The sequence below is a fragment of the Coturnix japonica genome, chromosome 2 (genome assembly GCF_054131305.1).
Source record: "Coturnix japonica strain WE chromosome 2, WE-NBRP24, whole genome shotgun sequence".
Classification (NCBI taxonomy): domain Eukaryota; kingdom Metazoa; phylum Chordata; class Aves; order Galliformes; family Phasianidae; genus Coturnix; species Coturnix japonica.
Window position 1 is genome coordinate 21,209,785 of NC_140664.1, and position 25,916 is coordinate 21,235,700.

The window sequence follows — 25,916 nt, forward strand, 5'->3', positions numbered from 1 at the left end:
TGCGCCACAGGGGGGATTCGAACCCGGGCCTCCAGTGTTGCAAAGTGACGTCCTTAACCACTGCGCCACCGGAGACAACCCAACCCCCCTATCTCAGTTTGAAGCCATTCCCCCTCGCCCTACGCAGCGGCACGGAAGGACTCGCAGCGCTCCAAGGGCAGGGCAGGGGGTCGCGCAGGCGCAGCTGTGTTCCCACGCGGAGCGTTGTGGGAGTGAGCGACGGAGGGCGCCATCTTGGCGGTGCTGCGCCGCGAGCTGTGTGGAGCGGCGGTCGGCGCGGAGGCTGTTCCGGCGGCCTGTCCGGTGGGTGGATGCCGTGAGGGACGGCGCCTGGGGTCCCGGGGCGCTCCGATCACCGAGGGCGCGGGGTTCCTGCTGCGAGTCGGCCGCGTGTCGCCGCTCCTCGGCAGCCCGGACCTCTCGGAGCAGCAGCGCGGCCGTCGCCCGTAGGCCTCCTCGCGCCGCCGGGCTGCCTCACGCCCTTCTCTCCACGGCCCCTCCCGTTACCCTGCTCTGGGGGAGGCCGGTCTCGCTCCCTACGGGGCCGGCTCCTCCACGCGGCCGCGTGGCTTCCCGCTCGGCCGTTCTCCTCGGCCGCCATCCCACGGCCTTGAATTGCGGCCTGCTGGCGGCCGGGACCCGTTTCCCTTCCGGGCAGGCGCTGCGATGGCTGCGGCCGGGGCTGCGGCTCTGTAGCGACGGGAAACCAGTGTCCGACAGCCCGTTGCCAGTGCTAGAGCCCGTTTGTAAGACGACTGGAATACCAAATCATCATCACCCCGCCAGCTGTTTGACAACTCTCATACATACCATGTTTTGCAGTTGTGACATCTCTGTGAACGTGCCTTCTGGTTTGCACATTCACTGCCTGCAAGCCATTACAATCTCACTACATTGCAACAAGAACGCTAGTCAAATTCAGGCTTAGTTTCATAAAGTGTTCACTTTTTTTTTTCCTTTTGATTGACGTGTTACTTCAGTGAGGCTTCAGTGGCATTTCAGATTTGCTAATAGTGTGGAAGTGTAGATGTAGCACTGCTTTCTAGCTAACCCATTCAAGTACAGAATTTCTTAAAGCACTGTGTGGTGGCATGAGGTTGTCAGTCTGTTCATGATGTAAATCCTTGTTCTCTGAAGTCCTTGCTCGGGTTATGAATTGGCACTTGCATCTTAAAAGTCATTGTATTCATTCATTTAAACAGTTGGATGGTTTCTCCACAGGTCCTGCTGCTTCTTGATTGTTTAATGTGCAGACAGTAAATGTGTTATCAGATCTTGCTTTTCTGTTTAAGGACTTCTTGAAGTGTCTGGTTTTAACCAGTGAAGGTTGTATGTTGTATCCATGGTACATCATAGAGATCTTTCCGTTTATCATCGAAGAAGTTCTGAGGAGATCTGTTCTGAATGCTGTTTAAGGATTGGGATAAAATTCAGAAATGCTACAGATTAAATACATCGGCAGGGCAGCGGATTTGACTTTTCAAGACATGAAGGCCCTACAAAGAAAATCCTGCCCTTGAATTTCTCCTTGCTTCTGGCATTGCTTTCACATCTGTTAAGAAGATAGATTAAAGTGGGTCCAGCTGGGATGGAGTTAACTCTCTTCATAGCAGCTGATACGGTGCAGTGTTCCGGATTTTTGGCTGAACAGTGTTGACGACACCAGTGTTTTGGCTTTCCCTATGCAGCCCTTGCACAAGGTCAAGGCTTTATTTTTCCCATTCAGCTACTCCAGCTTGTAGACAGGGAGCAGCCAAGAGGTTTTGAGGGCACACAGCCAAGGCAGCTGACCCAGGTTAACTAAGGAAATGTTACATACCATATAGTGCTCTGCTCAGCAGCACAAACTGAGGTTGAGAAAGATTTTTGTTATGTGGATTTTTTTGGCGGGGAAAAGGAGGCAGGATATCTTTTTGGCTTCTAAGGTGGCTGTTGTTCTGAGGCAGATCTGCGTGTAGGAGCTGGTAAATGAATTGCTTTTTCTTTTTTTTTCCTTTTAATCTTTTCTTTTTAAGCTGTCTTTATCTTGACCAAGGGATTTCTTTCATCCATTCCTATTTCCTTCCCTGTCATGCTGATGGGGACGTGGAGAGAACAATCTACTGTGTGGCTGCTGGCTGGAGTCATTTCACCTCAAAAATGCAGAGAGCTGATGATCTTCAGTGCATGTATTAAACAGACGTTTGTTTGGGTTAGTTGTGTTTATAAAGTGCTGATGTGGAAGTGACCAGAGTGTGTTAGTTACAGAATTTGGTCTTTGTTGTTGCTTTTCTGGGTTTTGGTGAAATGTGAGTTACTGTCATTGGTAGCTAAGTTGACATCAGGATCTAATGCTTTATACTTGTTACTGAACTGGGTTTTTTGGCAGGGGATACTTGCAAATGCTTGTTAACAGGGCCTTGGGTTCTTGTTCTTTTTAAAAGGATGTAGTTTTGTGCTCTGGAAGCTTATACTTGTTGTCAGAGTATTGCACTGTGTGTTGTGTGTCATTAGATGATAACGTTGACAATTTGGATGTGATCAAGTCAGTGTATTAAGTGATTCTGAAGGGCAGTTAGTATTTAGGGAGGACACCAAATTCTGCTTTGTGAATTGAGGAGCTTGTTGAAGTTTCTTCTCGCTACATATGTTTGCCTTTTTGATTGTCTTCATAGTATGTGAGGTGCTGGCCTGGTGAGTAGCATACTCTTGTGAACTCTGAAGGCAAGGTGGATTGCAGAAGAATGGACACATACTATAATCGTGAGATGGACTTACGCATCGTTCAAGATCTCAAAGAATTGAGGGTTGTCCCTGACATACAGTCGGTCTGTTTGATTTCAGCGGTTGGGTGTGACACAGTTGATGCCCAGTACCTCATCGTGTTTTCATCATTTGCAGAAGTCGACTTAACTTTTGAATTTCCTTTGCTTTGGAAACACAAAGATGTAATGTTCCTTGGAACATGGAAGGAGGCCTTCATTTTATCACAGATTGTGGTTTCATTACATGCCTGGCTTTAATATTAGCCCCTGCTATGGAAGCTGCAGCAATGTAGCAAAGTTTGTATACCGAAGTACAGATATCAGCCATTAATTATGTTTCATTTTCTTTCCACAGTTAAGTTGATTTTACAGAATTTATCAGGTCTTCCAAGCAGAAACAGGTAAGCTGCCAAAAGCTTAACACTTCTCACTGAGTATTGTGGCAAGATCGTACACGGCAGTGTATTCACACAGACATGTGACTGGGAACTAGGATATGCTCTCCTGAGTGCATGTGGCTGCTGCAGTTAATACTCTGACTACATGAAAGAGACAACATTTCTGAACGCTGAGAAAAACACGTGATTGAACAGAACTGATCACTGGTTAGAGCAACTTTTCAAAGCAGTAAAGTCCTCACTGCTGTTGAATTACTTCATTTCCCAGTGTCGCAGTTACCCTTTTTCTTTTCTTCTTTTTTCATCTAGTATTTTTAGTGTTTATGTTCACAAATGTCCTGTTCAGAAGTAAACAGGAGTTTTTGTTCCTTAGGGCTGGTCTGAGATCTTTGGCATACAGCAGCTGTGCCATGAAAGACTGTAGGCGTTCTTCAGGTATCATGGATGGAGAGGATAACTGAGGTGGATTTGGTTGCCCTTAGGATAGGGAATGCTGATAGACTCGTGCAGGAGGAGTAGCTAATTGTTTTTGACTAATCAACTTTCAGTGAATCTTGCTTTAATCCTATTCTTGTGAACTTGCGAGGGTGTTTTTTAATTTATTTTGCTATCTTTTCTCTTGATCGAGACGAGGACAGTCATTTAAAAAGGTTCTAGTTTAAGTGTTAAGATACTGTAATAGCTGAGTACTAAAGACGTGCTATCATGTGTACCTTTTTGTCTGCAGGTGATTTTTGCTGTGGGTTGAGCTCAGCATGGCTGTAGTCATCCGTTTGCAGGGGCTTCCTGTTGTTGCGGGTCCTGCAGATATCCGTCGTTTCTTCTTGGGATTGAATATTCCCGATGGAGGTGTGCATATTATTGGAGGAGAAATTGGGGAGGCTTTTATTATATTTGCAACAGATGAAGATGCACGGCGTGCCATGAGCTGTTCAGGAGGGTTTATCAAGGACTCAAGGATAGAGCTCTTTCTCAGCAGCAAGGCAGAAATGCAGAATACCATAGAAATGAGCCGGAAGCGATTTGACCGTGGGGGACGAGAAGCTATGCCTGGGTCTAGACGAACAGGTCCTAACGGTTCTGGTGGATCAGGTGTTGGAGATGTTCCACATTTAGGTGCAACGTTTATAAAAGGAATAAATAAACCTGGTTATGGTCCACCAAATCATCCCGAGGCTGGCTTCCACACCAATGGCACAAGACAAGGTGATGTGGGTATGCCTAAATCAGGCTATCAGTCAAGAAAGGATCCTCACGCATTTAACCCAGATGATCTTTACTTATTTCTACGTGGTATACCTTACTCTTCAACAGAAGATGCAGTACGCGATTTCCTTTCTGGGATACGTGTGGATGGAGTGCTCCTGATAAAGCATCGTAATGGTTTAAACAATGGTAATTGCTTGGTAAAATGTGCTACTCCCGGAGATGCCTTAGAAGGACTTAAACGGCACAGACAGTATATGGGTCAGAGGTTTATAGAAGTAAGTCCAACTACGGAGGAACGGTGGATTGCATATGGTGGGAGGGTGGACATGCCAAATGAAATGGATCACTTTTTATGCAAAGAACATTCTCCGAGAAGTTCAGGCTACATGCATGCAAGGAAACATTCTCATTCAAGATCACCAAGGAGACAAAGAACGCGTTCTAGGTCACCTTCTGGCCAGGAATATTACATACACTTAAGGAATCTGTCAACTAACGTGGAGAAGAGAGATCTGAGAGAATTTTTCCCTGATCTGGATATAAGCCACAAACAAATAAAGATTTTAACGGAAAAACATCAGAGGAGGACTAGAGATGCCTTTGTGATGTTAAAGAACGAGCGAGATTATCAGGCTGCTTTGGAATGTCATAGAAAGGTTCTTCTCAATCGTTCTGTTTACATTTTTCCAATTTCAAGAAAGTCAATGCTGAAAATGCTTGATTCTTATGAGAGGAAAAGATCACAGGAAAGAGGTCATCCTGGGCAGGCCATAACGGAAAAAAGTTATCGGGAAGGTCATTCCGGCCTGAAGACATGTGCTTATGTAAGGAATTTTCCATTTGATGTGACCAAAGTAGAAGTGCAAAGGTTTTTTGAGAGGTTTGATATTGACGAAGATGATATTTACTTGCTCTATGATGAAAAAGGAGTTGGGCTGGGAGAAGCGTTAGTGAAGTTTAAATCTGAAGAACAAGCCATGAAAGCAGAAAATTTAAATCATCAAAGGTATTTGGGAACAGAGGTATTATTAAGACTTATATCCGAAGAGCAGATGCAGAAGTTTGGTGTAACTACTCCTTTCTCTACACCCAATGAAATGCAGGGTCATTCACATGCGTATAACAGAGGTGAGATGTCCCGTCCGGTCGGCTCACCTGGTCCGCCACAGGGGCCACCCATGCATTCATTTGGTCCCCCTGGGAACTTCAGGCATCCTTCTGAATTCAGGCACCCCCCTGAGAATTTCATGGGCCCTCCTAAGGATTTTAGAGGTCCACCACCCCTCATGGATTTTGGTGGTGACGGCAAACCTTTTGGCAGAATGGAGTTTGGGAATAATAAAATGGGAAATTTTCCTGAAGGAAGATTTATGCCAGACCCAAATTTCAGTGGTGGTTCTGACCGTATTGTTCCTATCCGCTTGAAAAACTTACCTTTTAAAGCGACTCCTAATGAGATTCTGGATTTTTTCTATGGCTACAGAGTTATACCAGAGTCAGTTTCTGTACAGTACAATGAACAAGGATTACCTTCAGGTGATGCCATCGTCGCTATGACAAACTATGAGGAAGCTATGACTGCTATTAATGAATTGAACGATAGGCCGATTGGTCCACGGAAAATTAAGTTGAGTTTGCTCTAAAGGAAGTAAGGATTCTCTGGGATAAAACATTATAGATTTGACAGTATTGACGGTTACATTAGAATTTACATTTCTATTTACTAGAAGATGCAGAAGAAACGGTTTCCAACAACGGTTGTAAATAGTACCCAGTTCGGTTATGTTCCTTGTTGAAATATCTGTATTGTTAAGATATTGAGAAATATATAGTGCCTACTTCTTACAACAGAGAAGAGTTTCAGAGTTCTGGAGGACATTCAGTATCTTAAGTCAAGTTATAAAAGCATGGAGTTTTAATGCTTTTTTTTTTTAAGGAAAAAAAAAAGAAGTTGGGTTGTTTTATTTTTTTTTTTTTAGTTTGCTTCAATTCCTTGCTCCCTGACTTTGCATCAAATAGAATTGTAAGTGTTGGTTGATTGACCATGCACAGTTCAAACAGAAAAACTTCAGTGCTACCAGCATTAGTAATAACAGTTCTTATTGAGGTTAGCTTAATAAAACTAAAAAGTGACTGGGTTTTTTTAAATTTAACTTTTTTTTTGGTTTTTTTTTTTTGGTGTAAGCTGTTCGGTTTTATGTGGTTGCAGGCATCACTTTTAGAAGAAAAAAAGATCTTCCTGTTCACTTTAGCTGGCTTTGCTGGCTTTTCAACTTTTTTTAAATAAAAAAGAAATTGCTATGAAGTGTCTGTCCTATTTGAAAGTTGTACGGTTACTGATCTCAGCTATTTCTCAGCATATGTGGACCTTAGTGAGAATGATGCTGGCTGCTTTCTGTGGAAAGACTGATGTGTTACAGTTTGCCAACGTAGCAATGAATAAATAGCTTATAAAGACTCTAAAATTCTATATAAACCACATTGATAGGCTTTCTCTTCACTCAGTGTAGTTATTCCTTTGAGGCAGAAAATGGATATTGGAGTTGGGTCAGAATTTTGGCTTCAGTAGTCTTGTTTCACCTTCACGTGCTCCCAGTATGAGCATCAACTTGCTGATGATGGTGTGGATGCATTCTGGGTCAGTATATGATCAGTTTGAAGTAACATCCGTCACTGGTGACTGTGCTGGCAACCAGCTGTGTTATTCTCTTATGTAGGAAGATAACCTCAGTTAGCGTTCAGAATGCTTCGATGGGTTTGGTAGCAACGTAAGTAAATTTCAGTAAGAAATAAAAGCTACTCCCTTTTGAGGAAAAGGTACTGCATTCAAAATTAAGGCTTATTAGGAAACTTCGGTTCTGTGGATAATACTTCTTTATGACCTTAATTCTCGTGTAATATCTTTAAGTAGAAGTGAACAAGACAAACCCCTTGTTCTTTGGTAACCTTTAAAAAGATAATACAGTTTCATTTCTTGAGGCATATTATTTCTCTTCTAGGTGCTAGGAGAACTGCATTTTCAATCGGAATGCTAATGCCAGGTTTGTAGGTGAGGGTTCCTCAGAGCAGGAACTTAGATGGGGCTAAACTTTCAAAGTCTGAATATACACTTACCTTCTTTTGCTGATTGTTAGGAATTAATTAACTTCAGAAGTGTTCCTGTTCTGTACACTGCTCGGAATTTAAATGCAGTATTTAAAGAAGTGATGCTTTTACTTCATAGTTGCTCACAAACAGGCCTACCAAAACTAGCAGACTTTGCAGAGATCCATGAATACAAGGATCCTCAAAATAAAGTTGTTTGGTCTAGTTGTGCTGTTGAAAACTTAATTGTGATTATTTTTGTAAGCTAACATCATTTGTACTATAAATTCTTGCCTCTTTTGTCAAATGTTGTTTTGTATAGTGTGAAAGAAACCATTTTCACCTTCAGCTTTACGTGATTTGTTCTGTCTAAAGTTCTTCCAGCCACACAATACTACACAACAGCGATTGTCAAGTACTGAATATAAATGGATAACATTTTTACCGTGATTCTAAAGTAACGTTGGTGCACATGCACTTCTGTAACAAAAGGGAGTTGGAGGCCAAGAGGGTAAGAAAATTTATTGCTGGTTTAAGTGTGAGATTTGTGTCAGAAAACGCCTACTTCAGGTGTCATTATCTGCTTACAGAAGAGTTTGAGTAACCACTGATAAGTGACTACTTGCTTTTGGGGTGGTAACCTTTTCTTGTCCTAACCATTTAGTTGGGAATTGATGTAAACACTTTCCTTCTTTATTAATAATTCAGTTTTCAAAGCATAGTTAAATGCATTTGTGCATATAACTACCACACTGGTACAGCTGTCAAGTAAACATTTGTTTAGGAAACGGAGAACATTACTTGACTGGATATGAAACAGTGAAGTGGTGACAGCAATGGTTCTGATGTTGTGATACAAATATATAGCCAAGTATCAATTGGTTGTAACAGGTGGACATCAATTACCCAGCTACTTCTTTGTTTTTGGGCATTAGCACTCCTTGTCAGTATTAGCACTCCTTGTCAGTAGTAGTAAAATTATGATACTGTATCATTGTGCTGTGAAACTATTGGCTGGGTTTTTAACCAGATTTCACTCAGATTTTTATCACATTAGTTTTTGGCAAAACTTCCTTTCTTGTTCTGTTAAGTGTGAGTTGCATAATTTATGTCAGTGAAAAAGGACAACATCAGTATGAAGGGTTTATTTCTTTAATTGAGGGACTATTTGTTTATTAACTTGAAATTGTTCTCCCAGTTACAGTTTTAAATTCTATATTTATACACATGCTAAATATCTTAAAAACTTTAAAAAAATCTTCGTTTTTCATAGAATTTATGAAGATCTGTTTATACATTTAGCAAATAGTAAAGCTGAAAATTACACTCACAATGTAATTTCTTATATCTTTGCTGGAAATGGCAACTTAACCATTTAAGCGCATGAAATTTGAACTATACATAGAGAATCTCAACTAACATAATAATTGTCAACTATATAAAATATCAACTAGGTTCAGTACAAAGGCACTTTTAAATAAAAGAAATACAGTATTGAAAGAAGATACTGGGCTAGATCCGTAATCGTTAATGCTTTGTTCTGTATGTGGAAAGGAATCAAAAGTTGTCTTAGTCAAGTCTCAGGAATGAGAAAATAAGCTTGTCAGCTCAGTGCACTTTTTGAACACTGTGTTCTAGTACCTGCAGGGGGGCTACAAAGCTAGGGTGACTCTTAGGGCATGCAGCAACAGGACAAGGGGAAATGGCTTTAAACTGGAAGAGGGTAGATTTGGACTAGATATCGGGAAGAAATTCTGTACTGTGAGGGTGGTGAGACGCTGGCACGGGTTGTTCAGAGAAGCTGTGAATGCCCCCTCCCTGGAAGCATTCAAGGCCAGGCTGGATGGGGCTGTGAGCAGCCTGGTCTAGGGGGAGGTGTCCCTGCCCATAGCAGGGAGCTGGAACTACACGATCTTAAAGGTCCTTTTGAACCCAAACAATTCTATGATTCTGTCTAAGCTTAAATGAATGACCACGCTATTAGAACATTTAGGACAATGTAATACTGGATTCTATTTCATTTTTTCATTTTCTAGCTACTGTGCCAATTTTCACCAAATTAACATTCCTTTCTTTGAAACAGATGGTTTGTTGTCTGTAGAACACACCATTGGTGCCAACTCGCGCTCCTGCTGGAATTTTTAAAAATACAACTACAGTGAAGTTCTTGATTAAAACATAAATGCCTTTATGTAAAAAGATGTATTTTCTGTTTGCCAGTCAATTAAGACACTCAGACATAACAGTTTAGTTATGTCTTTTCATCTATATTTCTTCCTCCTCTTCATCTTCCTCCTCCTCTTCTTCCTCTTCATTTTTTCTTGTTGTACTGCTAGAAATCTAAAATGAAAATGCAACGTAAGTATGACTAAATCATGGAACAAAAACTTCTCTGTTGGTACTTAAAGTACTTGTATGGTGGTTTTATTGATGGCGTTTATCCTTTAGTCCTGCAAATTACAGCACTGGTGAGGCCCCTTCTTGAATACTGTGTTCAGTTTCGGGATCCTCACTACAAGAAAGACATTGAGGCCCTAAAATGCATCCAGAGAAGGGCAACAAAGCTGGTGAGGGGGCTGGAGTACAAGTCTTATGAGGAGCAGCTCAGGGAGCTGGGTTTGTTTAGCCTGGTGAAGAGGAGGCTCAGGGGAGACCTCATTGCACTTTACAACTTCCTGAAGGGAGGTTGTGATGAGGAGGGGCTTGGCCTGTTCTGCCAGGCAACAAACAGGACCTGAGGAAGTGGCCACAAGTTGTATCAGATGAGGTTTAGACTGGACATAAGAAGGAACTTTTTTTCTCAGAGAGTGGTCAGGCACTGGAACAGCCTGCCCAGGGAAGGGGTGGAGGTTCACTGGCAGTGTTCAAGAGGTGTCTGGATAGGGAGCTAGGAGATATGGTTTAGGGGATTTCTGTAAAGGGAGGACAGTTGGACTAGATGATCTTATAGGTCCTTTCCAACCTTGTGATTCTATGATTCTATGAAAATGCACAATGCCAACATAAAGAGAACAGGTACAAAATAGAAATATAGCATATTGGTCTTAAAAGCTTAACATTCCCATTGTCTGGAGGACTGCTGATATGATAAGGAAAATGATTGTTTGATTGAGTTAATATTAAATGCTGCTGATTTTTAAGTCAATTCTTTGCTAGGCTGGCGGCCTAGATAGCAGGCTGAAGGTGAGTGTTAGGGAGTAATCTTATCTTGAAGACATCAAACCTTTTCATTCAGCTGAGAAACTCAGAACTGTGCTGCTCTATGATGTTTCTGACAAGTTAGACACTTAACTAGAAGTCTTGATTCACACATGAATGTTTTTCCCAGTGCTTGACCATCAGAATTATTTAAGATTCTGCCGCTACACATTTTTTTCTAATGAGTTCAATCTCATTCCTTAAAGATTCTGCTCAAAATATGGAGTACATGAAATTTAAGGTAGAATGCAGATGTTTGTTCCCCCCGTCCTCCAAGAAAAGAAACACTGAACTCAATGAAGATGGCTGTCTACCTGTTTCTGTCATCTGGAATGTTTCTGAACAATGATTCTAGATTCAGCACTTCTGAGGGCAGCTGCTGCTCTAATGCTTTCTTAGTTTTCTCACACACAGTTGTATATATAAACTTACAAACTTCAGTACTGAAGACAAAACTTCCTTTTTTTCCCCCCAACACTCCATTTTAAAAGCTGGTTGTTAAATTCTGACTTCTGAAATTTCATACAGCTGTTTATCTACCAGAATCTTTTTGTGTGTGCATAAACTATCAAACTAATGAAAGCAGAAAATTCCTCGGTTGTGTTGATGCTCACAAAATACACCATCTAGGTTTACACAAATACTCGGTTCCAAATTTCTGAATGTAACAGGAAATTTGAGTTAATCGTTAGATCAGACTTTGTTCTAAATGCCTAAAATAGCTTTCTTTGATTCTGTGAAAGAGGAAATTGGAGATAAAGGAGTGCTGCAAATCGAGCCTCTTAAGGTAGCTTCATTTCAATAGGTTAAAAAAAAACCAAACAAAACCTTGGAAAATTAAGTCTTAAGAAATGTAGATGCTCTAGAAGGAAGAGAGCTCAAATTTCATTTCTGAGTAAAAGCTTCTGCTTTCCTCTTCCTGCTAATGATGGCTTTTTCTCCTTGCTAGTCACACACAGTGTTAATCACCTTGCTGTGTACACTTGTAACAGTGGTTAAAATATTCTGCTGCCCACAGAGTGGCTATCACATCCAGCTATATGTTTAAGGATCACTTCTGATTTTCAGTGTTGAAATAACCACAGAAAACCAGTTGCAGAACCAGAAATTAATTCTAGGATGCTATGAGCTAACCTCTTTGCAAAACAAATTCTGTATTACTATAGGCACTGTTCATCCCACGCAGTGCCTTCTTTTCCCTTCAGCACAGCATTAGTCTGTGTTGTTCTGCAAACTAGTGCTATTTATATTGCTTTGAATCGTAAATTCCAGACTTATGGTCAGTCAAAGGTGACTGTGATGCGTGAAATCAAACAGTTGTGAAAACTTTAGGAGAGAAAAATCTTCAGAAAGACCACGCCAGTCACCTGAAGGTGTTCCTGAAAGGAGCACGTTTGGCTAGTGAGGTGTCTGGTGGTTTTAAGAGACTGTAGCCCCTAGTGCAATTCAAGGAGCTGATGCAAACAGTATTTGCAGAATCGAAAAGAGCAGTGTAGTTGGAGGGTACTGAACAGGGTGTCTGCGTCTCTTTACTGCTCTCTAGTGACTGCGCTAAGTAACATATTCCATTCCAATTGTTTTTTTGGCTGTGATCCTCCTCTCTGAATACATTGCGTAAGAGTATGATAGCTTTATTTTACCTTCTGTGTCGAAGTGATTTTCTATTCCACTCAGATATAAGAATAATAAGAGAACATTAAAAGCTAAAACACATAGCCAAAGGAGAGGTTGGGGAGAAAAGGTAAACTTGCAAGTTGGTCAAAACAGAGTCTGTGCCATCTCTGACCATCTAAATGTTCTGATTTCTGGTTTTTCTCAATACAGTTCAAACATACAGCTGTTTCACCTGAAGTTACAAATACTTCTGTAACATTGATGAAGTTTTATGGCATTGCAGGGAATTCTCGAGGATTGTGGCAGTGGATTTTTGATGGCTTTCTCTGGTCTTCAAAAAGGAATTTAACCATTTAACCGTAATTTCTGAAATAACTTGAACCTGAAATTTGCTTGTTTGAAAAAGGGCAGCCTATTTAAAGTTGGTCACCATGCCCTGGAATACAGCTTTCTTTCATCTTTTCAGATGGCACAACTCCCACTTTCATCAACAAGAGCAACTCAACTGTAACTAAGTTTTGAGAGCAGGGAAGGAGTAATGCAGAGTATGCAATTATGAAAGCTTTCCAGTGTTACACTACCAGTGCATGGCTATCCAAAGACTGGGATGCGGACATTTTAAATTTGGCCGTGTCCATAACTGAAACACTACTAAGAACCAATTTAGCAATAAAAAAAAAAAAGTTATTTAGTGACAGTATCTGCAAGTTCAGTGCTGCAAACAACAGTAAAAGATTTTTTGCAAGGTAGCAGTGCAGAAGCAGTGACACTTGGTCCAGCTTTTCACTAATTTCTATCATCTTCCTTTACCTCATCTGCTCTGAAGCTTCGGAGTGTTGGTCTTAGTTTTGCTTTGCTGCTAGGAGGTATCACTAATCTGAATCAGGATGCAGTAGGGAATCCACAGTGGGATCTGGAAACTCTGACTAGGAATATGCAAATGTTACTTAAAGAGCATCACTTCTGTTTCCAAGTAGGTCCTAGGCCTTTGCACTGCAAGATGCCCCAGTTTGTTAATAAAAGAAATGGTATCATTGGAAATGGCAGTTTCAAAAATAAACAACTTTGCTTAAAAAGTTGACTTTGTATTTTTTCCTTAAAAAAAAAAAATAAAAATTGAAGCTGCATTATTTAGAAGTTAATATGATCTTAATGCCCAAACTTTTTGCCTTTCCTGAACTGACTAAAGGTAGTGGATTAATGTACATTTACATTAGCTAAGGTTTTCCTTAAGATGGAAATATATACAGTGATGTACCATTTGATTTTTCTTACCTGTACTGTCTTCAGTGAAGATTTTAAGGAGCCAGTTCTTTGCAGGGGGGACTTTGAATTTGCACGAACGATGTCTAAGCGAGACTGATAGTCTGGTGGATAAAGTGAACTCCGAAAAACCTGTTCAGATGAAGAAAGCTGTTACACTGGTGCCAGGATACAGCTTGCAAGTTAACTGTCACAAACCCAGCACTAATAAAAGTGCAGCACTGCACAATTAACTCTGCTCTAGATAGATATATTGACTGCAGTTTGGAGTGATTGCTTTTAGCTGAGGTAACAACACCGCTTAACTTGAAACTTAAGTGCATTTATGTAGTCAAAGTAGCCGTTCTGAGATATCTGAAGGAATCTGCAAAGGAAAAAGTGCAATGGTTTCCCATCACCATATAGCCAGGACTAAGCCTCATACCAAAAATATTAGAATAATTTGTGCAAGGCTTCATTCGGAACATGAAAGAAGACAAGATTATGGTAAGTCAGTATTTTCATGGAAAGTATATGCTGTCAAATTAACAAGAACTCCAAAATTTGGTTATGAAAGGTAAAATACTGACGTGAAGGATACGTAAATGGTGCTATATGCCATTTTAATTCTGAAACTGGAACAGCACGGCATACAGCCTCATGTAAAACAACTGAAAGACAGAAAATAACACAACTCGTAACAGAAAGTGGAAATTTTTAATGGAGTAAATAGTTTTTAAATGATCAACGCAACGTAGCGTTCTCTTACTCTGTATCTATGCAGTAAACTTCAGTGCAGAGGTGTTCTTTAAAAACTGACTACAATTAGTTTTGGAAAAGTGTCTTTATTTTGTGGGAAGCATTAGATGATCTGCGTGGTTCTTTTCTGCTTCTAAACAATCTGAGCTTATAAACCTGTATGCTCATTGAAGAAATGCAGATAAGGGCTTAGTGTAAATAAGAAGTTCTGGGAACCAGAAGAATAACGCTGCATTTTGTGTATGAGAAATAAATACTGCTGAAGTGGGAGACTGTCTTTCTGTAGTGAGTAAATTGAAAACCAAACCTTAATCACTCTTACCTCTAAATCTTCGTTTTCATCAATATTTTGGATATTTTGGTAGGCAGCAGTATAAATCTCTAAAGCTTTCCCATGGAATAACATTTCAATAGTTATAAATTCAGAAAATATGTTCTAAAAGGAAATGAAAACAAGGTTGTCGTAATGCAATAAGTATTTCTATTTGAAATGCCATAAACTACTGAATTCTATGCTTGGTATCTGTATGAGACAAATAACTGCACAATACCTCAATTTGTTCTTGTAACAAATGTGGTCAGACCCGATTTTCAGAAATTACATGTTAATACTGGCTGGTCAGTCATCTTACCTGTCGTCATTTCATACTAAATTTGGAGGAAGCACTCCAACACTGAAGGTAAGAGTTACAAGGAGTAAATAAAACATACTAAAAACTCAGATGATTTTCTTCTCAACACAATCGCAACTGTTCACTGACATATTTATTTATCGATAGGAATCTTTTTTAACTCAACAAATCTATGGTAAACTTTACACACATCTATAATTTACAGACAATTATGTGTTTTTGTTATATATTCTGTACATATCAACCATTATGGGATGTTTGATATATTTGTTTTATATAATATTATAAAATATATATATATATAAAATTTATATATATATATAACAAATATATCAAACATCCCATAATGGTTGATATGTACAGAACTCAACACAATATTTTTATGTAACATCAAATGCTGTTGTTTTCTTTTTTCCCCTCCCCACTCCTATTCCTATTAATCATTCTTTCCTATTTAGTCTTAATAAAAACTATCTCATTTTACTATTATATCTCACAGTTTAAACACTTTTCAATTACTGTAGTCTTTAGGACTTAAGCTACATCATGTCTGATATTAAGAGGGAGATGAAAGCTCTGATTATTTGCAGTCACTGTATGTTTGGTGCTTTCCAGTAACCTACACAAACTTTAGCAGGGATAAATAAATAATTTACTTTTCACTATTTCTGTTTGTTTTGCTGCTATTAATTCAGCCATTGTTGGTACAAGGAAATGCAGCTACCAGTGAAGTTGACTAAAGCAACTGTTAGATACCGCAGGCACTAAATCTAACTCAGGAAAACTCAATCCAAGAAACTAAGAATAATGAACCAATTTTCAAATTACAAAGCTCACCATACTTAGATTATGAAATACACAATATCATAAGTTTTATATTTATGCAGGTGTAAATCTTCCTGAAGAGTAAATATAGTAAATGTTATTCATGGCAAAGCGTGGTGTTACATACAGGTATGGGAGCACACGTACTTTTATGTCCTTTATTTTCTGCTTCTCAAAATTATCAATGGTTTCCTCTAGCTGCCGGGTTGTTCGTGTTGCATCCAGTGAAGCTCTCTGCAGTTCACTTTCGGCCTGGTAAAGTAACACGAATGTTATTAATGAAATTATTCCTATATTTGATACAAATTTCTTTGTTATAATTGCTATGAAACCTTTAAGTACTGGTTTTTAAAATAGTACACTTCTGGATTACTGGGTTTGTAGCTTCAATAAAGATGTCTCTTATACTGTTGGGATTCTGATCCAAAACATGAAAAATAAAAGTAACTCAAGGCAGTCAGGGAAGCCTCACTATTCTGGCCCTCTTTCTTAATACTCACCTGCTAGTAGAGCTGCTAATAAATGAGAAGGTAGAAATGCGCAAGCCAGAGTGGTGGATGAGCAGACAATATCATTTTGTGCTTTCCCAGATACTACTGTGTCACCCTTTGTCAAAGTTAGCTGTTATGCCTAAGCAGCCATTACACATGCAAATACAGTTATGTTATTTCTATGATGATCAAATGTATTTTCTTGAGCCATCTTAAATAGACTGGCCAGATATGTGCAGAAGCTTTGGGAAAGGGATTTCCTTTGTTGTAGAGTGAGATGTTCAAACTTGAGACACCCGCATAGTTTCCGTAACAGCAGTTGGATATTTTCTCTTCTGAAACACTCACCTGTGACTGGAAGTAACAGTAAAGGAAACGAATGGCAAAGTAATCAATAGTCATAAAAGTAGCCGTTTCCACTTCCACATGTTGTATGTAGTAGAACATTTACCTCAGATATTTGACAACTTCTCTCTACTTGGCAAGAGTTATTAAGATCGTCTGAAGCTTCCTGTTACAAGGCATTACTTACAGTTTGTTAAAGCTTTCTTACAGTTTGTTACAGAATTCAGGCATCAAGACTGAAGTATTTCGGGACAGCTGTTTGTCTTGGACTGAGGGTTATTTACTTTTTGATTTTTAAATTAATTCAGACAACCTACGTAGGTCATTTCAGGAAAAAAAGGTTTGATTTTAAAGATGTATGTTTATATAGAAAAAAAAATATTTGACAAGGTACTCTTTGCAAAGCTTAAGTACTTGCATGGTTTCTGAAATGGGCTTGAAATCTGGAACAAGTACAATTCCTTTGCTCTCTGTGGCCAAAGTTGTTAGCTGCAGAAATATGACAGTTGTTGAAGAAGAATAGAAACACTGCTGGAGCCTAACAGCCATGCTATCATCAGGGAACGTGGTGAAACCTCACAGATCTGAAAGCTGGCCTGCACGCATCCTCAAAAGTAACTGAACATATTCCAGCCCAACTGAAGTGTAACAGATGTTCTTTCTTTGGCAAGAGCGCGAGGGGTTGGAACTAAGCTCTCCTAACAAGTGCTCTGAATATCGCTAACTGGGACCTGGGCAGTGTGGTAGAGAAGCTGACTGAAGCACCGTAAAAGAAAGAGTAGACAGACTGTGTGGGGCATTGGTAGAAAAGACTGGGACAAGACACTACATGCAAAAGGAAACAAGCTCTTCTCAGTCTGCACTTATTCAAATGCACTGTACCCACCTCCTACCAGAATTTATCACAGGACTGCCATATAACTTATTGAACTGCAGCGTTCTTTTCTCTCAAGGCAAAGAGTGTTTATAGTGCCGAGTTTCTTTCTGGTGCGGAAGCCTCACAAAGTTGCACAGTGTTTTCCTGCTCCCAGTACTTCTTGGGCATTTTGTGCCGATCGCTTTAAATGCAAACGCATGGGATTTGGTACGTGTATGCCTTTGGCATATGCAAAAATAGACTTAAGTTTTCAAGCAAAATCTTAAGTACAAAAATACAGGTGTCACAAGAAGCCAGGCCACGAAAGGGCATTTGGAAGTGCAAAAAGACAAAAGAAACAAGTTGCCAGCGATACATACATGAAATAGGAATTAGAACAAGAGACAAGAAAAAGGCAACAGCTTTCCTGCAAGGATATAATGTCTTACTGTTCATATTTACCATCTTAATCTTACTGGAGGAGAACTCTACATCACAGCTCAAGTTCCAGTCCCACAGAGGACACCCACATGTCACAAGAGGAACTCTGATTAGTCATCACTTAGTTTAGTTGATTTCATTAGAAATAACCAGACATTCTTTGGCATAGAGAAAAACAGTATGTGGTTGCCCTGGGTGGCATTTGACCATCCCGGTCATTTCTCTTTTCTGCAGTACCATGCCCCACTTGCTAGAAAGATCCTAATTTCTGAAATCCTACAAAGAATGCCACTGTTTTATTGTGCAGCCCTGTATCCAACTCCAGTGTGCAAGAAAAACAGGACATAGAAATGAACTTAAATTCTGTAAAGAAACGAAACTAGGATCATTTTCTAGATTCTCATAATTTCATAATTTGAAACTACAATAAAATTTTAATAGAAATTCAGTAGAGGCTCAATTTTTCCCTGGAATATACTGAGAAGGGTCACTGGTCTCTTGAGAGGAAGGGTGGTCTGACTTGACCACAATTTGCAGAATTGCAACTTTTCTGATCACACATAATCTCACAGCTAGAGGACATTCAGATCCTGCCTAGATACAAGGAAGCAGAATTACCAAAATTACAGGAAAGAAAAGAAAGCAAAAACTGCAGACATAGAAAAGGTGTCTACTTATTGTCAAAGCCCATCAGTATTTCAGATGTAATCTATGCTTACCCCTCCTGCATAAATGCATCATCTGCTTCAGTGTTTTTTTTTAGTCAAAAAGAGATCTGATAACAAAGCAATGATTATATGCCATAACTTATCATTACCGAGTTTAAGTGAATTAACTTAGATTCAAAGTCAACACAAGCCCCCTAAAATCAATAACCCAAATAGTCCCTTTAAGAAGCATTCTTCTTTTACTTTCTAAATACTTTCATCCCTGGAAAATTAAAAAATAAAATCTTATAGTCACTAGATATACAGGATACAATAATGTGTCGATCTGATGGATTCCGCTGACGTGTCTTTTCCAGCTGAGATAACTGCTTGGCTTCTCGATTCTTTGCTGTTAAAGTTGCTTTAAGATCATCCTGGAAATAAAGATGTTTTAGACACGTTAAAACAGATTTAGGAAAATGTGAAATACATCTTTTGTCATACGAGGATTACCGGAAAACATTAACATTTAAACTAAACCATATTTTACTGATCTTATCCTGTTCAATGGTGCCCTGAAAAACAAGGCAACGGGGATCAAGAGAGTTTAGTACCTTGCACAACTCTGTAATGCACATTACGATTTTAAAAGTAAGGAAATTGATGTCTTTTCAGAGAAAGTACGGTGGACAGTCAAAAACTGAGATCTCAAAGCAGAAGGAAGTCAAGTCCATTCTACTTCAGCAATGGAATCAAGTTGTCACTTAGAACTAAAAAACATCTAAGAAATCAGTAAGAAATACAACAAACAAAAGCAACCAAACAACAAAAAACACCAGGCAGCAGTAGGTACAAAATACAAGTTATGAAGAAAACTGCTACAAAGAGCTTAATCTGACATAGAAAATTTCTGGCTAAAATGGTAAACTAACTGCATATTTGTATACACAGTAAAGTGCTTAATTACATTTGGAATTAAGTACATCCTAGTAATGATGTAGCTGGAAAAGATGAAACTTGTTGATCACAGAATCATAGAATGGTTTGCGTCGGAAAGGACCTTTAAGGTCATTGAGTTCCAACCCCCTGCTGTAGGCAGGGACACCTCCCTCTAGACCAGGCTGCTCACAGCCCCATCCAACTTGGCCCTGAATGCTCCCAGGCAGGGGGCATCCACAGCCTCACTGAACAACCTGTGCCAATGTCTCACCACCCTCACAGTACAGAATTTCTTCCTAATATCCAGTCTAAATCTACCCTCTTCCAGTTTATAACCATTTCCCATTGTCCTGTTGCCCTTCCAAGAAGTCTCCCCCAGTATAATCCCTCGTCCATGAGACAGAAAAGGCTGATGACATACTGCATGTTTCTTCAATAATAAGCCTTTAATTGAGTCAGCATCACAATATGCATTTTCTTCCTGCTTTCTGTCCTTACTGCACACTTATATGTCTTTGTGTATATGACTTCATTTTGCGTTGTCTTTAGAGTCACAGACAGAGCTGGTCTGTCATAATAAAAACAACCACTCCTTTAGACTATCAAAACTAACTTTGCTTCTGTTCTTGCAGAAGGAAGTCACAGCACCTTTAATGCTGAAAGACCACTAGAAAGGGCTTTCTCCTGTATGGAAGTCATCCAGCTTCAAGAAGAGCAATAATAAAAAAGAGCTTTTTTGATGCTTTGTATTTTAATTTAAAAGTATGGAGAGAGGCAAAAAGACACTTATTTTTGCCATAGAGCACAGCCATTTGTTATTTAACAATTACAGCTCAATGTCTGGTGTTATTATGTAACAGGACTGGGCCCTTTTTCCAGCAGTGACTGTCAAGGTTCATTTGAACCACTCAGTTGGAATTAACACTTGGCTCAAAGTACATCCTAAGTACACTTCAGAATGGGAGCAAAAACATTACTTGCCATTATAAAAATCAGTATTTTTTTTTTTCTAGCACACAATGGTTTAGGAAGTGTCTAAGGGAGCTGACAGTACTGTTTCCTTCTCCACTCCTGTTCCCAGTGGCAAGAACAGCCATCAAACATACGTGTTTTTTTGGTGCTAGCCAGAGACTGACAAAGATTTGGTGATGCTGTGGTGGTGATACATTGATGTTTTGAATGTACATGTATGTAGTTACATACGTATTTTACCTGAGATGTTGAAAAACTGAAAAGGGAGAGGAGCCATATAAATATTCAAAAGCTTGGGACAATGTTAGTGTGGTGAAATAATTAGGATTCTAAATATTAGCTTATTGAAAATAATGAAAAGCTGTTTATTATTAGTGTCCAAATACCTTCATCTAGAAAAAAAAATAGAGCATCACAGAGCTCTTTAATATCAGTGGAACATAAAACAGAAACCAAAGATTTGGAAAAAATCTTTCATTTAAAGCATAACACCACAAACCTCAACAAACCACTCACTAAATATCACAGACAGCCATACATTCTCCTCCAGTGTCTGCAGACCCAGACTGGATGTGTTTTTGGAAAACATGCTTTAATTACATCCAAGTGGAAATGGGATGGAATGGAATGGAATCACCAGTGAGATAAAAGGAGAGATACAGAATATTAAACTGTTCATTCATGAATTTAAGCGACATTATAACTCTCTCTGTTCAGCCATCGCATTTCAAACCATACATAAGTACAGCTACAGCCAACAGAGAGCCAGCAGATCCTCCTCACCGTACTGTTAACTGCTTTAGTCACTGTGAAGTTATTTAAGCAAACCAGTCCTTTCTTCTGCAGGTGGATCACCTTGATTTTATGATGTCCTGTTTTATGCAAAGAAAAGGAACCAGGAATAGAGTTGCCAGAAAGCAGAAAAGGAAGTTTGATGTGTAGGACAATGAAACAGAAACAAATCCTAAACTGAAGCTGCACTCCATGCCAAGGCTACTAAACCAGCTTCCACTGTGGCAGCCAAACTCTGCCCCATATTGCTACTCAAGATAGTAAAAGCGTAAACACCTCTCATTCAAACTATTTTACTATGTTAGCAGTTAAAAGATGAATGTACTCTGATTGACCTCGATCTCTTTAATGAATTTATTATCACAGGAAACAGCAAGGTATTTTTACATGCAGCACAGAAGTAGTTTGTTATACCCTTGAAGAGATCCCATAAAAAGTGCCTTTTTTAAAAAAGGGTGATATAACGATACATTATACCAGGTTTACTTAACCAGTGGAAGTGGTCCTATGCTAGTACCCTGTATAGGGTGACAAACTTAATTTTATCATTAAAAAACGTCCCGCTGTTTGAAGATGACAAAAGACCAGCCAGGTGAAGTTCCAACCAAAGTCTTTAAAAATTAGCAGGAAAAAAAAAAATAAAGTGGTAGCCTACATCTTTACTAACATCTCTCCTAGTTCAAAGGTATTTTGCTGTATCCCATTTACAGTTGAGGAATGCTCCTGGACTCCTCACTGTAGCAAACATCTTGGGGTCTGGAGCACAGGCCTTATGAGGGGCGGCTAAGGGAGCTGGGATTGTTCAGCCTGGAGAAGAGGAGGCTCAGGGGAGACCTCATTGCTCTCTATAACTTCCTGAAGGGAGGTTGTAGTGAGCTGGGGGTTGGCCTCTTCTCTCGTGTAATTGATGACAGAACTAGAGGGAATGGTTTTAAGCTGCGCCAGGGGAGATTCAGGCTGGACATAGGAAGTATTACTTCTCGGAAAGTGTAGTCAGGCATTGGAATGCACTGCCCAGGGAGGTGGTGGAGTCACCGACCATGGGAGTGTTCAAGAAACGTTTGGATGTTGTGTTGATGAATATGATTTAGCCGGGAAGTATTGGTAATGGTTGGACTAGATGATCTTCTAGGTCTTTTCCAACCTTGATAATTCTGTGATTCTGTGATAAACATTATATAATGCTTTATAGCATTGAGCGGCAAAGATGACAGGAAATGCCATTGGTTGTGCCAAGGCATGACCTGGCTTCAGCTGGTTCATACCCAACACGTACTGGCTGTCAGTGGCAGTGCAGGATTCCCTAAGGCAGTACTTCAAGGCTTCCCAAGTGCCAAGCACTGGTGCAGTGTTCTGCATGTCTTCTCATGTCTGTGCTAACAGCATTGCAAAGAAACTGGTCTCTCACCTTCAGTATTTACAACGCACAGAATACTCAGACAAGTTCTAGGTCTCACCAACTGTGCTTCACTGTGACTGTTTAGATATTAAACTCTAGAATCCAGACCCCATAGTCTACTGGCTTTCCAAGGACCAATAGAGCGCAGGGTATATCTTCATAATGCCAAGAGATAGCTGAACAATATAGCAAACACTGTGCTTGATTCATCACCATATGGAAGTAATGCGAGAACAAAAACATATGAAAAATACTGCAGTCTGAGATGCAGTGCCACAGTGTGCTCAGATTAACCACAACAAAAACACTTCTGGTATTTTTGTATGTAAAACAATAGTATTCACCATTTGACTTTTCTATTCACATGGGCTCTGATAAAGATATACACGTCAATTACAGACTTGTTTACAGGCTGAAGGTAAGCTTTATGTAATACACAGACATACAAGTAATATTTGCTTCCATCCTTTAAGTCAGTACATTTTTCCTCCATCACGTAGATAGCTTCAATCCAGATGCATTCTTATATAACCTTTCAGTTACACTGGTTAGTGCAACGCACACACACACACACACACAAAGAATCACAACCATTCCCCCATCACAAAGTAGAATTTTTCAATGAAGTGGCCAGAACCCCACAGAGCACTTGGTGAGAGCCAGCACGTTTGACTTACCCTTTTCAGTTTCACTATAGTGCCGTAACTTTTCAGAGGTTCAACAACTTTGGCTTCAAGCCTGTCAACCTACAAAAGAAAACATGAGGCCACTAAAATCATCTGCATGCACAGTGTGCAGAAACAATTAAACAAAGCTTAGAAAACAAACGAACCAACTGATCAACCCCATTACACTATCCACATCTTTGCGTTTTGTACTACTTCTTAAACACCAAGTTCTACATACACCATAAAAGATACAGCACTAGAAGTAGGAATTTTCTGTGCCCTCCTGAAAGAATAAATACATACACCAAAATTTGTCTCGATCAAGTAAAAGTAAATGAATTCTTTTTCCTCATATCTTGGCATTTCTGGATCATAAATTACCATTCCTTTGTAACAGTGACAGTCCTGCTCACAGGTTTAAAGGTGGCACAAACCACACTTTATGCACCCAGCAGAAGTGCCGCAATACTGACACATGTTAAGCACTGAACTGCAGCCTTACATATATCTAAAGTGGTCCCTGACAGCATCCTCAGGCTGGCAGTCAAAGATTCTCTTCTGTACTGCTTCTGGTCACAGATTCAGCTAGAGGAAAACGTTGCTACACAACTCAAGTCACAAAACTAATCAATCAATCAAACAAAATCACCGCTTCGTTAATCTCAAATCATAATCCAGAATCTGAGACCAGTAACAGAATTGCTCTATCTCGAATTTTGTGAGCATTTACATGCACAGTTTCATTGACTTCACCAGGATTAATTACACGCAGTTTTCACTAAAGTTATTAGCACAGTAAACTATGAGCGATTTGGCAGCTTCTCTTGCTCTGGCACTAATAAGCTCTGTGCTTATTTAAGAGTGGTTTCTTCCATGTTTCTCTTCTGATTACAGAGCATATTTTTCCCTTTAATCACAGATAAGTAACTGCAAAGTTCAGATGGCAAACGCAACACGTACAGCTTTCATTTTGTACCTCTGCCTGGCGATAATCCTGAAGTCTGGAAAATTCATCTGCAAAGTTTTTCAGTCCAACTTTTAAGTTTGGTGTCTCTGTGGCTGCATATGCATATATTTCATTTACTAGAAGATCTGCTTTGTCTCGTAGTCTGGCAGTTTTACGTACATATCCAGCAAATATTTGGCACAATTCTCCAAAATGTTTTTCCACATTTGAAACAGCATCTTGTATTTGTCTCGTTTGATTGTCCCTAGATACCAAGGAAGACGAAAAAGAAGGAGGAGAAAAATGTTTACAACGCATACAGCATAGAAACCATATAATTACACAGTGAATCATTTATATGCGATTTGGATATCTCATTTCACTGCTAAACACAGACCTACTCTTAACAATGTAACATGCTAACGTAATGTTCTAGCGGAACACGTTCTTATGATTAACAAAATAAAGCAGGATTTGTACTTACTGATCTGATAGGGGAAAACCCAAATCACAAAAGTCATCTCTCAGAAGCCTTCCTACTGCGGTTTAACAACAAAGTTCGGGATTACTGTTACTGATATAACAGCGCTAACATCCGCAGGTCTCAAACGAGACAGGTTACACGGCTTCCTGCAGCACTCTGCAATCTATATGGACAAATGATGGGTTGAGGAATCGGGCAACAGAGGGCAAGTCAGAAATATGAGTGGGGAAAAAAAAATTAGTACTTTAAGACTGAGCAACAACGCAGTCACTTCAGACAAAGTACGCCTTCAGGAAATAAAAAGTACTGCTTTGGGGAGAAAACAAGCTGCTTCACTGCAAGCTACCTCAATGATGCTTCCAAGCAGACCTCATGCTTTCATATATAAAAAGAGAAAATAAATCCAAGTTATTCAGCCCTTCAGGACATGTTTGAGCACAGAACCACCAGAACAGCAAAGATTTCACCCTGTGTGCCTCTCCTCTCCCACCTCACTGGTAGGGCCTCGTGTTAGAAGCAGGGAGCACCCGGCGCGGCTCCTCAGCCCTCTGGCAATTTAAATGTCGTTGTACTCCTACAGATAACGCTTTTGGGGCACGAAACGCACCATTTCCTTAAACGAGGGTGCGACAAGTTTTGTGTTTGTATTTATTTTGTACCCTTCTTAACTCTTCGTTCTTCAATACCGCCTGGAGGCGATCGCAAACTTAGCGCCCGACTATGAGTTAAGTCTCTAACTCAGCCCAGAGCTCCTCGCACACCACAAGGCGGCCGAGAGCAGCAGCAAGGCGGGCTCCGGGACCCGCTCCCCGGCACCGCGACCGAACCGGGGCCTTCACCCAACCCGGCCAAGCGGGGAAAGACGGGCAGAGACCCCTAACAGAGCGCGGTTACCCCCACAATCAAACCTCAGCCACACACCCACGATGCCCGGGACCCCTCCTTTCCCTTCTCGCAGCCCCGAGCCCCGCCCCGCCCGCCGTTACCTGGCGTCCAGCCCGCGGCCCAGCATCATCATGGCGGCGGCGGCCCGGCGGCGGCCCGGCGGGGAGGAGGCGGGCTCGGCGTGCGCTCCGTCTCCTTGGACACCCACAACCGCCCGCCCCCCGCCCCGCCCCACAACGGGATGGAGGGGGTCGGGGAGGGGAGTTTTAACATGGTATTACTGATATGGTTAATGGGGACTGGTGGCCTTGCGCTTGTCAGTGCAACAAGACACAAAAGGGTAATG

The 25,916-nt window shown here is 40.3% G+C and overlaps 2 protein-coding genes across 5 annotated transcripts; one reads left to right on the forward strand and one right to left on the reverse strand.

Annotated features, from left to right (window-relative positions):
- Positions 1-203: 203 nt before the first annotated feature.
- RBM12B (RNA binding motif protein 12B) lies at positions 204-7,789 on the forward strand. Its single transcript, XM_015855916.3, has 3 exons — positions 204-303; positions 3,100-3,145; positions 3,870-7,789. Exon 3 carries the CDS (start codon positions 3,898-3,900, stop codon positions 5,992-5,994), a length of 2,097 nt encoding a protein of 698 aa, XP_015711402.1. The 5' UTR covers positions 204-303; positions 3,100-3,145; positions 3,870-3,897; the 3' UTR covers positions 5,995-7,789.
- A 782-nt stretch (positions 7,790-8,571) lies between these two features.
- CIBAR1 (CBY1 interacting BAR domain containing 1) lies at positions 8,572-25,712 on the reverse strand. 4 transcript variants are annotated; one of them, XM_085537217.1, is made up of 8 exons: positions 25,672-25,712; positions 24,232-24,466; positions 23,265-23,333; positions 18,818-18,919; positions 15,853-15,957; positions 14,571-14,684; positions 13,523-13,642; positions 8,572-9,775 (listed from the first exon to the last, which is right to left on the reverse strand). In XM_085537217.1, exons 1-8 carry the CDS (start codon positions 25,701-25,703, stop codon positions 9,701-9,703), a joined length of 852 nt encoding a protein of 283 aa, XP_085393343.1. In that variant the 5' UTR covers positions 25,704-25,712; the 3' UTR covers positions 8,572-9,700. The 4 variants fall into 4 exon arrangements, with proteins under 4 accessions (XP_085393343.1, XP_085393342.1, XP_085393340.1 ...); XM_085537216.1 differs by lacking the exon at positions 25,672-25,712 and adding an exon at positions 24,682-24,751; XM_085537214.1 differs by lacking the exons at positions 8,572-9,775; positions 13,523-13,642; positions 14,571-14,684; positions 15,853-15,957 and adding an exon at positions 16,206-16,550.
- Positions 25,713-25,916: the final 204 nt, after the last annotated feature.

Bases quoted from the DNA above. Each gene is read 5' to 3' on its own strand.
- RBM12B (XM_015855916.3), top strand. From the start codon at position 3,898: ATGGCTGTAGTCATCCGTTTGCAGGGGCTTCCTGTTGTTGCGGGTCCT.
- CIBAR1 (XM_085537216.1), bottom strand. From the start codon at position 24,722: ATGACTTTTGTGATTTGGGTTTTCCCCTATCAGATCAGTAA. The intron at 24,467-24,681 runs GTACAAATCCTG...CTTGGTATCTAG, and splicing joins TTCCCCTATCAGATCAGTAA to GGACAATCAAACGAGACAAA. The intron at 9,776-13,522 runs GTAAGAAAAATC...TTTTCATTTTAG, and splicing joins CTTCACTGAAGACAGTACAG to ATTTCTAGCAGTACAACAAG.